The sequence below is a fragment of the Lagopus leucura genome, unplaced genomic scaffold (assembly GCF_019238085.1).
Source record: "Lagopus leucura isolate 7727_CA_CO unplaced genomic scaffold, USGS_WTPT01 Super-Scaffold_100030, whole genome shotgun sequence".
NCBI lineage: Eukaryota > Metazoa > Chordata > Aves > Galliformes > Phasianidae > Lagopus > Lagopus leucura.
The window spans coordinates 6,036,910-6,049,755 of record NW_024962281.1 but is presented as its reverse complement, the minus strand read 5'-3'; the positions used below and the strand labels follow the sequence as shown (position 1 = coordinate 6,049,755).

General features: G+C 43.6%; 1 protein-coding gene across 3 annotated transcripts in view; it reads right to left on the bottom strand.

Annotated features, from left to right (window-relative positions):
- GALNT10 (polypeptide N-acetylgalactosaminyltransferase 10) overlaps positions 1-12,846 on the bottom strand; it is an 83,288-nt gene that overhangs the window by 5,756 nt on the left and 64,686 nt on the right. For all 3 annotated transcript variants that reach the window (XM_042881491.1, XM_042881492.1, XM_042881493.1), the window contains exons 7-11: positions 12,465-12,582; positions 5,639-5,746; positions 3,520-3,741; positions 2,694-2,810; positions 646-795 (exon numbers count right to left, since the gene is read on the bottom strand). In XM_042881491.1, coding sequence (XP_042737425.1) covers positions 646-795; positions 2,694-2,810; positions 3,520-3,741; positions 5,639-5,746; positions 12,465-12,582 — 715 coding nt within the window. The remainder of the gene's footprint in view (positions 1-645; positions 796-2,693; positions 2,811-3,519; positions 3,742-5,638; positions 5,747-12,464; positions 12,583-12,846) is intronic.

Sequence of the window (12,846 nt, the reverse complement as noted above, 5' to 3'; positions counted from 1 at the left end):
GACACTTCATCACTTGAATGTATCCAAATAAGTTGTTCTGCGCTTTACTGTTTGGCAAGTATTACCTCAATTTCCACCCCATGCAATGGTATTGAGAGCCCAATGCTAACAATCGCACTGGGAAGCTCAGAACCTATTTCTGAAGGCAGGTTCTGCAGACTCCAGGCTCACATCCTGTTCCAGTCACTCTGCAGCACTGTGCATATGGACTGCAAGGACTCAGATATGGCATTTAATCAAGAACTTACTTACCTGCCTGAAACAAAAGCACTGCTTAGTAGTAAGATGAATAAATCCTTATCTACTTTTGGCATGACCTTCTAGTGTTTAGAACAAACCAATAAGCACAGCACAACTCTTTGCAAACAGGTTTTGCAAGGGCATTACATTATCTCACTTCCAGCAGCAGACAGGACTGCAAGGACAACATCCTTCTGCTTAGCAAGCCCTGGAGAAGAACTGCTTACCTTTTGTAACCAGTGAAGAAGGGCAGCAACCTCTTTCTAATCAAAGGTAATTAGTGGCACAACAACAACAGATGAAGAGTCAACTAAGACTTAGGTGCTGTCGTTTTAAGGAGATTTAGGTGACTATAGGCAATTTGACACCTTATACATGCACGCACACACACACATACACACTCACTTTTCGGTATCTCCACAGCTGGTTCCCCTTCATCCCATGACAGTCATAGAGGGTCACAGGGCTGCTGTGGGAAATGGCATCAAAACAAAACTTCTTGGTGTGCTGAGGATCCCCAGGACGGATGTCTTCTCTCCAGCTAAATGTGAATACCTGCTAGGACAAACAGGACCCTCAGGATGGTACCAGACACAGTCCTTGCACCAGCAGAATGACATTCCCTTCTTTGCCCACAGGGTGGGGGTTGCTTCAAGAAAGGACAAAACTATCCTAGAGAAAAACTGCTTCCACCTTTGGGGACAGGGACTGCTAATGAGGGGAGTCTATAACAGCTACCATGTGGACTGCCACACAGCATGCTAAATGAGTCTGTGCAGCTGCAAACTGCCATGCTAGTTAGCTTGGATACTAATGGCAGACTTGAATGTCTCTGCATTGCAGACATACATCAAGGATTAAGTGAGCAGCTGACCAATTACAGCACTTCACAGCTAGCAAAAACAGGGAAGAGCTACAGGAGCTCTCAGTTAAGGCTGGCAGTAAATATTCAAGTCTACATACACAGTCTGCAGTCACCTTGAGAATAGTTTGCCCCATGCCTTATGACACAAGAAAACAGGAGATTTACAGCTCCCCACCCCACTCCACTGAACTGTCACAAGGGTTAACAGCAGGGCAATGCTTCCTGGTGCTCCATATTGACCTTGCAATGATCTGTCAGCCTGTCCTAGACCTCTTTGTTGGGGTGAAGTAAAAGAAGGGAAACAGGAAAGAAAAAGGGTTTTATCTCTAGTAACTAGGCGTAACCTATCAATGCCTGGCCAAATCATAGCTTTAATAGAAGCTGCTGGATGCCAGCATATCCTTTCTATGCAGTGCTGCAGGAATTGGCCCTGCATGCGGCAGGGGGGTTGGAGATTCATGATCCTTGAAGTCCCTTCCAACCCTGGCCATTCTGTGATTCTGTGAATATTGGCCAGCACACAATCCCTCATGGCCCTCATTGGGAAGGGGCTGTTTTGGGGCTCCTTTTAGAGCCAGGCAGGGGAACAGTCTTTTCCACAGAGAGATCTCATGGAGCACTAAGATAAACCAGTAATGAGTGGAGTGCTACTATTTGATGCAGTGTGGCCAAAAAAACTTCTGCACAAAGCAGCTTTGTTCCCATCTCCCTTTAGACCGCTCTTGTGGGAGAAATTACCATAATCATTGAGGTTCAAGGCTACACAAAAGTCCAAAACACATTCTCTTCCTAAACATAAGCCAACACTAATTGTTGAAGATCCTCCTGACACAACAGAGGCTCAGTTTTGGACTGTGTCTGAGTAAATTGGTTTCCAGTTTTCATGTGTCAAAACTGATAGGCAGCAGCCCTCTATCTCCCACTGAAGCCGTTGCCCTGAAGAATTACATATGGCTCAATAATAAAGGCATTGTTTTCTTGATCTTTTCTCAGCCCAGTTGCTACAGTTTAGACAAACTAATATTTCCCTCCCTTCTCTTACAATAAAGCTGTCGTTTCTGGCACTTTATATGTTGAGAGGGTGAATCTATAGCCTGGACAGTTTCATCTCTCTCCAGCAGTGGTTGGGTGTTTATAATGCATTTGCCTCCTGTCAGAAGGATGATAGTAAGTGGTTATTGAATGCTTCTGCAGGCTCATTAATATGCATGACGCTCCTCTATCACTTCTTTCAGCACAACCTTTGAAGTTAATATTCACTTTGTTACATATTACAGCTGCCTTGTTACTGGTTTCTTTTATTATTTTGGCACATTGTTTTCCTGTGCCGTCTTTTGTTCACCCTGAGAACTTCAAAGCAGAGGTAAAAGCTCTGCATGAAGGCTGCCAGACTGCAGACTCTGCCGCAAGCACGTCACATCCTGCTGCCAAGCCCATCAGAAGCAATGTGCACGTGAGCCTTGGGGTGCACAGCACTCTCCCTTCACCTGACAGTTCTACAACAGCCTTGCTTCACATTCACCTGTTGTTGCAACTCCTGCTCCCCAGATTTATTTAGGAGCAAATGAGTGATCAGAGGGACTGTTACCTGCACGTTGTTCCATGCTGCCTCTCCTCTGTCCTTCACGCAGCTTTCCAGCCTCAGCGGGGATCCCAGAGATCCATGTTTAGTGTCCACACACAGCCCAGTTCCTACGTTGCGTATCTGAAATATTAAATTAGTGCTCAAATCTCCTCTTATCAAGTGACAGCCAACAGGAAAGAAGGCTTAAACTGCTTCAAATAACAGCGGCATTTGTATGAACACAGTTTTAAGATTTCTCACTTAACTACATATCTGAGCTGGCAGGTAACAGCTAGAAGAAAGTACAAGCCCCAGATGGGACCCATCAGGAGACAGCTGTAAAATAACCTGCAGGTCACAGCGAAAACCATCAGCTCTACAGATGCAGAGCCCACTGTGTTGTTACGTGTAACAATTCAGTACCTCACCACTGGGGTGACTCTTTCAAAAACAAAAATGTCTTTCTTGGTTTTCAGACGTGGAAATGAAGGTGCAGAGTAGCTCGGAACAGTTGTACAGCCCTTTGGAAATATAAGATTCCTACTAGTGTTCAGCTGCCCCCTCCTTCCAGTTTACCCTACTGCCATGTTCTGCCTTTGTCTAGGAATGCAGCATGCAGACCAAACCAAGTCCCTTTTTTGTTTTGTTTGTATTTGAGCACTAATAGAAGCTGCTGCTTAACTGCTTTCATCGATTAAACCTACGTAACAGTATGGGAATTCTGGTCTTTGAAACATATCAAGCAGGATCTTTAAATACTTGCTTAAATACTGCAGCACAGGGCTAAGGCAACTTTAATGTCCTAAACTGAGCGTGCTTGCCCACGGCAGGTTTCAGAGCACAAACTTGCCTCTCCCCAGGCAGCTGCAGGAGGCTCCACTGGTGGGTAAAACTTCGGCAAGTCCCATGCAACCTCACTCATGAACCACTTGAAGCTCTTGCAGTTGAGGTTGTTGCGGAGTTCCTTCTGAGCCGTGACGTCTCCTGCAGAAAGATGCCGGTACTCCGGTCTGCGCTGGTAGATGTACTCTGCATACTCGTCCATCCACACCTCAGCAACCCGCTTCAGATTCTGTGTGGGTAATTGCCATGTGTGAAAACGGAGGGGAGAAACACACGAGAACTCTCTGCACAAACTACTGACATTAGCATTCAGCACTGCTCTCCCGTTTTAGCTCAGAAAGGATTTTCATTCACATCCACTCTCTCTCTCCGGCTTTAGGACAAAGATTATTTTTATTATTCTCTAGTTCCAAGGGATTTTTAGAAAGATATTTTCAGCTGAGGTCAAAAAGAATCCTGGCACTTAGCCATTATATCCAGCGCCTTGTGGTTCAGAAAAACAACATTAATCAAAAGTTGTTTCAGTTTTTTTTTCCAAAAAAGAAGCAAGTCAGAGAATGATGCTGGTAAATTCCACTGGCCATTCAAAGGTCCCTGACAAATCGTTCTTTCTTAAATATTCCCTGTTACATTTTATATTCACCTAAGAACTGGATTTGCATTACTCCCTGATAGAAAGCTTCAGTTCACAGTATCCTTTCTTACCACTCTTTTCTGGTTTCATGGCTTAAAAAGCCATTTAAGAGAAACTCCAAGATAGAGTAGGAGTGCACCTCTTTCAGACGACCCTTAGGAACAGAAGCAAAGGGTTTATTTCCTGTCAGTGGCAAGTTTCACACTGCTCTGCACAACAACCCCGCCAAAATAAAACCAACAGACACAAAAGAACATAACGCAGACTTGAGCTGTTCGAATCACTCAATCAACTGTTGGACCTTGGACTGAGCTCTGGCAACATGAGGCACTCTCCTGGTGCCACACAGCAATGTGTTGCAGGCAGCCATGACTGCAGTGACCCCTCAGCATCGTCCGACTTACCTGAGGGCAGTCAGCCCTGCAGTGGTCAGATGCTGCCAAAAAAAAACAAGGATGCTAAGAATGAGCAGTGCTCCCCTGCCCCAAGTTCAGCCTACACAAGGCAAAAACAGGCGTTCATCTCAAGGTAACCTTAATAAGTCATAAGACATAGCCTTCCCTGCACCTGCCCACCAGTGCCTTCCAGCACTGTGAGGGTATACAAGAGTCAAATGCTGAATCAAAAGAAATACAGCTCCTTCCTGAAGGGATGGCACAGACAGGAGAGCGCTCTGCTCCTCTGATAGGTCATTTCTGGGCTAAGCAATAAATCCAAATCTCTAACTAGGGTGATGCTACTAAACTGAAAAACACTGCAGCACTTTGCAAGCCCTAAGACTGCAGAGCAGCAGGGTACTTTTTTGTAGTTTGTAGCTTTGAAGCCTTCTTGCTCCTATGATTTTTTTCTCCCACCAGAGGGCAATGCAATTCCTTCTCAATTTGAGAAATTAATTGGACAAAACCAGTGCACAACAAGTAAAGGCTTTTTCCACTTTGGGCTACACTAGATTAAGAAATAAGATGTCACGGAACTTTGCATTGTGGAGAATTACAGTTTGCTCATTTAGTGGTTTGTGATGCTTGAAATGGAGAGGTCTTTTCAATCACCAAAACACAATCAGCACTCTGAAGCGTGCTGCTCTTGGAGAACACAACTAAAATGACTGAGGTATTATACAAATAAAGATGTTATCTTGTTTTTTAAATTGGTGATTCCATACCCTGTGCTTGACTCTCTCACTGTGTAGCAGTGGATGGTATTTTAAGTGTAGCAGCTGTCTGCACATGAGTCTGCAGTTCCCCTAGACTCTCATCTTTTTTTCGTTAGATGTCTGCTTCTGCAAAAACTGCCCAGTTTGACCCCTGTAAAGGTACAGTTTGAGTATAAGAAGCCTAAATTTGCCTCTCCAAGTGTGGCATGGTCACACTGTGGTCAAACATCCCTCATAGCTTAAAAGGTAAAGAAAATGGAAGAACTTTGCTTTACAAAACCTCCCCACAAGCGGGTGTCTGATCACGTGCAGGATGGGGAGAACATCACTGCCACTTACTCTTGCCAGGCTGACTCCTGTTGGAACCTTGTAAGGAACGTATTTCCTGTATATATGACCAACTCGAGAGCAAGGGATGTCCTCCATACGACCCCCACACATCCATACCTGTGAAACAGCAGAGATACAGATTCAGTCTTGGTTATGTGGAGGGGAAAAAAAAAAAAAGGCTTCAAGTTATGAAGAAGCTTGATGCAGAACTTTATTTTTACCTTACAGTACATTCTTTGGAACACCCTCCCTCTTTGCTTTAGTCTCAAATCTTTTAACTACCTGCTTAGAGCCATGCAAGCCTTGATTTAGTGCAAGTTTTATCAAGCCCAATGGCTGATAAACAGTTTAATTTTGCATTCCTTTGAGAGAAGAACAGAAAGAGAAGTCCAAGCACACAGCACACTTTAAATTGCCACAGCAGTTAAAACGGACTGCCATATACGATCCTTGGGTAGGCTGCAGTGCCATCTCTACAGTACTGTCATATACAAAATGCTCCAGGGAATACACGAGTCTGCTTATGTGTCAGAGGGCAGAAAAAAACCTGCTACTTTACCCTGTGGTTATCACTGCAAAGTCTGGGATATCACTTACATAGTTTTACTGCTGACAGGCAATCATTGGTTTTGCAGCCTTACAATTAAGCAGAAATCTCTTCCTGATGAAAACATAATTAGCCTTAAAAACATTCTCAGAAAGCTGATGAAACACACTGCTAGTTAAAGATGATTACACTGATGCTTGACTTGTGGCTACATTATGCCCAAAAGTTTCCTTCCCCATCTGGGAAGATCTCACTATGTGCCAACAGTCTGCAACAGCTTTCTATTATTCCTCACTTACAGCACGGATGGAGTCATTTTACCCAAGCAACCAAAACCAAAGGTGTTTTCTGCAACACCTAATCTACTTTGTTAGGTTTAGGAAATATATTCCTACCTGCTTCCCAGAGATACCTAATCAATAGTGAAAAGCATCCTTCACTCTGCAAGAAAACGATGTTCTGAATTCCTGAAGCATGACATTGCCATGCCCTTCCCTTTGTCCCTAGACCTTACCTTAATACCCCCAGGGCAGCAGTATTAAAGGCGGCCTGCTGGTGCTGCCAGCTGATGCAGAGCTCTTGATCTCTCCATTCACTGTGGCTAATTTGAGCCACTGCAGTTCACTGTACAACGAGCTTAGTCAACAGCTTCACATATAGCAGGCAATTCCATTAATATTCTATGGTGACGATATTAAATACTTAGCTTGGAAGAGAAATATTTGGCCAAGGCTGCTGCATAATTATTAACTCTGACACTAAAGTCCTCTGGTGTTTCAGCTTTGTCTACTGGCCCTAATAATTACAGTCATTTGCTGACTGTGTATAACTTAATGGGGGTTGGTTGCTCTCCATTAGTGGAATATTTTTCACAGGCAACTTCTAAAGTTCAAGGTACTTAATTACATGTCATTACAGTGAAAGAGAGACAAGAAGTTGACAAACACTCCTTTTACAGAATTTCATCCCTTTTGTCCCTGCTGTGTCTTGAGAGTCTGGTTAAGAAGAGATGAAGATGAAAAAGAAACTTCTTCCAGCTTCTGTGAGGTTTATAGTGGAATCAGAAATGCTTCCTGTCCCATAGCTGCTGTGCTTTTTACTACAAAGGGCCACGATATGATTTCTTCTGCTAGGAAATTAACAGACTGAGAAAACAAGAATTTGGAGATGTTTTGTGCTTCTATGACAAAAATTTGTACAAAGCTGCAAGAACTGCAACATAGGTGCCCAGAACTGGGAACTATTAAATCTGCAGGAACAGCTGGAAAAGCCTAGAACTTAGCTGCATAAGCAGAAACATTCCCCAACAACCTGTATTTTTATACACTGCAGCCAGCAACAAGAAAGTCCTATTGGTTCAAAAGTAGCTGCATTTTAGCATCATGCATGTGTGCATGAAAATACCATGTTGTCCTTGCTGACAGCCCAAATGATTCCTTAAGGAAAGGCTTTCAGTTGGGTAACTGCAAATACACATCTCTGAAAACACAACTGCTCTAAGAAACAGCAGAAAGCAACTTCTGCAGTCAGCGTGCAGCTAGAGGAAAAAGCTCCATCCTTGCACTGCAGGTCTTGTGCTGCAACGCAGACAGCACTCATCTATAAGGACATATGGGAAGCTGGGCAGAATGGTGAGGCTTTGGGCCAGGAGCTCCTCACTGACTCCATAAGGCACTACGTAAACACATGCAGTGATGTGTTAAGAAAAGCTACTGAACAAGGAAAGTCTAACATCAGTTCTAAGCTGTTTTTCTAATCACTCCCCAGTGATGCTGTACCAATGCTGCATGGAGCCAATGGCAAACTTCCCAATTCCTGCCAGCAGACCTCAGTGACTCTTCCACCGTACTTTGCCAGCTCAGTGCTCTACTATTGTCTCGTGCTGCAAGTGACAGCACGTTTGTGGTACAAATCTAATTTTAAAAGCATAGTCTCTATTCATTCATTGCTGCTTTGATTTATTTTATTAGTGAGCTTCTTTGTGTGGTGACAGAACTCATTACAACCTCCATAAAGAAAATTACCAGTCCCTATCTATAAAACTGGCAGAAAGGAGAGAGGGAAAGAGTGTGACGTGCATCAGTAAAACACTGCAAACAAAAGCATTAGGACGCTGGAGGTAAAGGTCAAGGGAATCGCATCCAAGGGTCTGTCAAGGAATAACTGCAAGGGAAGCAAACCCGAAATAGCTGTGTGCTGAGAGCACACTTCCACTCAGTTGGCAGCATTCGGTTGTTTTGGAACAAGGGTGCAGTTCACAGGCATGACACATCAGAACTTGCACTGCTAAAAATACAGCACTGCTGAACAGCTGAAGCAGCGCTGTTCTGTAGGGAGCACCTCACAGCGACACTGACTGTCACTTACTGCCGCCTTCCCTCTTGGCCAGCTTTTTGGGGGGATGTTGTTTTATAGAGGGGTGAGCTAGTGACTCACCTCTCCAGTGGGCACGACAGTAAACATGAGAGCCTGGACTTGATGCACTTAATTTCCAACAGCCATTTACTAGAAGATCGTAAGAACAAGAATCAGAGCTGGGCAGGCAGGCAGGGCTCTATAAAACAACCTGATCAGATCTCATTAGGAGAAAACAGGAAATTTCTCTTCCTCCTCAGGCACAATTTTACCAATCTACATTCTGAGTTTGGAATCCGGCAGCTGACAGCTCTGCTGGAATTAGCTGAAAGCCTGGCTATGCTGAGGTCAATGGGAAAGCTGCAACAGAGTTTTTGGAGGCCACAGACTCGCTCTAATCATAAAATCATATTCAGAAGAAGTAAAGTAACAGCACAGGTGATATTGTTTCTGTCTTCCTGGCAGCCTGGAGAGCTATAACTCCATATTCATAGAATGACTCAAGAGCTTTTGACTTAGCTAGTGTGCTATGAAAGCATGAGATAATAACACCACCTATTCTCTGCATGGGAATGTTATGCTGATCCAATTCCCGTTCTGCCATTTCAGAAAACAATGTCACATAAGAGAGCTGAACCTCTCCTCAAAAACACACCGATACAATACCACAGTTGGTGTGAGAACACAAATTATCTGGGTGTACAAGGTTTATGCTTCCCAAGACAGGAATAAAACAAAACAAAACCACACAAAAGAATGAGTCAAGCCTTGAAAAGAAAGCTGCTTCTGCAAGAAACAGCAAAAATAAAGATCATGGGGTGCACCAACGGAGAGAAGCTGGATGGTTGTCTGAGCACACACTGAAAGGTGGGAAGAAAAGGGCACGGTGGATGAGTCCAGGGGGTTCTCTGCATGACAAGGTAAGTGAAAGGATGAAAGCAAGGGCAAACAGTAACTCAGGAAAACATTAATTCTCTGTACTGCAAGCATCAGCTGCCACTGTACCTGGGACTGACTGCTCTACGAAAGATTGAGGTGGCTAGAAAGGCGCTGTGATCTGTGCATGTGCACATCTTCTCTTGCACTATACAGACCAGTGCAACCCTTCCTCATCTATTCAAACACTGTGGAGTGACAGAGCAGACAGCACTTTCCAACAGCCACAGGGGGACAGGGAGTGTTGTGAGCTCATTCTCCTGCTGGTGCGAGAGTACACGGATATTTGAGCCGAGCACACAGGATGAACTGAGACCAAAAAGTGACAGTCTGATCTCTGTGCCAGCAGGACAGAGGAAGGGAAAAAAGCCACTCTTTGCTGAAGCAGAGAGCCTTAGAATTAATGAATATGCTGTCTTTACAACAAACGAACAAAAGAAAACAGAATGCCAGGTCTGCTTCAGTGTGGGCAAATGTGAGCTGCTCCTTCATTTTTAACCCAGAAATTCCTATTTGGATGGACTGAGACTGCAAGCCAGCATTTACGGTTGGGACCTCAATTAGAAAGTTTGTTTCTAATTCAAATTTTGCTTAATTTCTTTTTTTTCCATCCCCACAGTATGCTATGTTTTGTAGTGAAGTTTTTGCATGCACTTAATCCAAGGAACAGGTGTTTTATTAATGGAATTTGATTCATTCCCTGTTTAAATGTTTTCTGAGGTGCAAAAGACTCATAGTTTCTGTGTTGGCTTGCCGTCAACCTGAATATTTCTTCTCTGAAGGAAGCACAGCCAGCTGATGACAGAAATACATACGATCTCAAAACAGAAAGGCAAGAAGCTCCTAAATAAACTTGTTTATTTGCAGTCTCTCAGCAACAGAGCCCTGGATTTTAAAATAAATGCAGAAAACCATACAGTCTATGTGTGGGGGAAAAAAAAAAAAGAATATATTTGAGGAAAAAAGAAATCTGCTCCCGGTGAGGCTTGAGAAGGCCAGAACTGACGCAGCAGTTCAAAAACCAACAGCACAACACAGTACTGCACCCACAGCTCCCAGGCAGAGGAATGGGTTCTTTGTTAAAGCTGAGCTGTACATTTGGCACAAATCTGAATTTGCATTAAATAGTAAATAGTGCAAAAAGAGTCAGCCCATGTCTAAATCCAGAGGTAAATTATTTGATGATGTCCCTCTACAAAATCTCAGTTTGCTTCTCAAGGTAAAACGGCAGCTCTAAGCTCACCAGGAAATGTCATGGCTTCATAAATTCTATGAACAAACCTTCTATTCTTGCAATTCCAGCAGAATTATTAAATCTATCAGCCACAGATGAATGTATCAATTTATCTTAATTTCTGAAAATATACTGAGCCTCTTTCAGCTAAAAACTTCATTTTTCTGTTGCGCAATGAAAGAAAAAAAAGAGGGTCTTTGCAGAGATTAATTAAAGCAAATTTATCCCTCCATAAATTACCGTCTTTGGACTGAAATAAAACACAGCATGTTTCAGAGAGGATAAGCAAACAGATGAATGAAGCAGTCTTATTTCCTGCAGATCAAGCAGCACGGCTGTCTGCTGTGGCACCAGAGACAAAGGGCTTGCCCTGCTGCTGTCATCACTCTTGGAAACCAGCATTTTCCAAAAGGGCCGAGGAAAAGAGGCTGAATACTGTCACTACCCCTCCTGCAGAGAATGACATCGTTACACTATTTCATTACATGCAACACAAAGAATAAATAGCTCCAACTGTAATGACATCCCCAAAGAGGGAGTCCCTCCTCCCTTTCTGCTGCTGTTACATAAGACAAGGGACCTCCACCATGGCTTTACGGCTGCATTTTGTGAGCAAACAATGGAAGAAAAAACTTTGCTGCATGGTAATACATGGTACATACGCATAGTAATGTGGTTTGCTGAATATAATTTAATATGCCTTTGAATTGCACAGAGGCACTGAGATCTAAGAATCTCATTTTGTTAGAGATCACCCATGCCTGTTTGTCAGGGAGACAGATGAGGAACTTCAGCTGCTGAAATTGCACACTGTGCTATCATTGCTCCTGCCTTCGGGCCCCGTACCAAGGCCAACTACCTTACTTCAGTGGCATTCATATGCTTATAAGTTTATATATTCAATCGTTGAAAGAGAAACCACGCAGTGGCCCAACAGAGTTTAATGTGAAAATTTTTACTTAATCCTCTACAGGCTATGGGAAGGATTCCCACCACTGAAGAGAAGAACAGCCACGTGCCTTTGGTGATCTGGGGCATCCCAGTGGGCTTCCTACATGTATTTCAGAGTGTCATACTCCAAGATAACATAGGTATCAGTGCTCTTTGTAGGTCACAAGTGGCTCACTGCCACCAGTGTGCACTTTTGGTCAGCTAACTTATTTCAGAGCCCTGAAACCAAACAGTTTGGACAATCAGTGACAGAACTGTCCTTAAGGCAGACAGATAATGATACGAAGCTGCTGCCAGCAGAAGTGTTATTATTGCAATTGCTGAGGATTTCTCCCAGAGTAATTAATAGGCTCCGTTCCTTGCAGCCAGGAGTCAGATGGATTGACTACAGACAGTAAGTTGCTCTCAGCTCTGGGAACTCAACCTCAGGATGGAGGCACTCAACCAGGCAGACAATGAGATGCTTGGATCTCTTTCACTCAAAGAGAGCATTTCATCCTCTTGCTAGAGTGCAAAAAGCCTACCAGTAACAGATAGCTCCACGCAAGCTGACTTACCCTTGCTGGGAAGAGCACATGCATCTGAAGCTGTGACCACAGAGCAGGGGCACACCAGCTAATGCTCCAAAACTGACCCTCACAAATGACTGGTGACATCATCACTGTCTCTTCTGCATACTGTCTTACTTACTCCCAGCTCTTTCACCTTTAGTTGCACGCAAAAGCAAGGACAAGATAGAACATTCACATTCTGAGCCTCAGAACAGTTCTTACTTTTCAAAACAAAAGGAATTTCCAGAGAACATAGCTCACCTTAAAGGATATTTCATACTGCTCTCCTCCCCATATCTCCAGACCTGCATCATACCCTCCCAGCTCCCAGAACCACTTTCTATCGACTGCAAACAGTCCTCCAGCCATTACAGGAGACCTTTAGGAAAAACCAGACTCCATATTACAAACATATTCAAAGACACAGATCTCCAGCTAAACATTTAAAAAACAAAGCAAGATTTCACAAATATTCTTTCCATCACCCAGTGTTCACGATGCATTTGCAGTCCTTTAGGAACAAGCAATTGCTTTTGCATTAGCTATTAATTTCCCAGTTGCAAATGGAGGACTAGACTAGGCTCCTCTCAGAACCAGTAAATGCCTCTCCTCCAAACAGAAAGAGTTCACCATGAAGTGACAG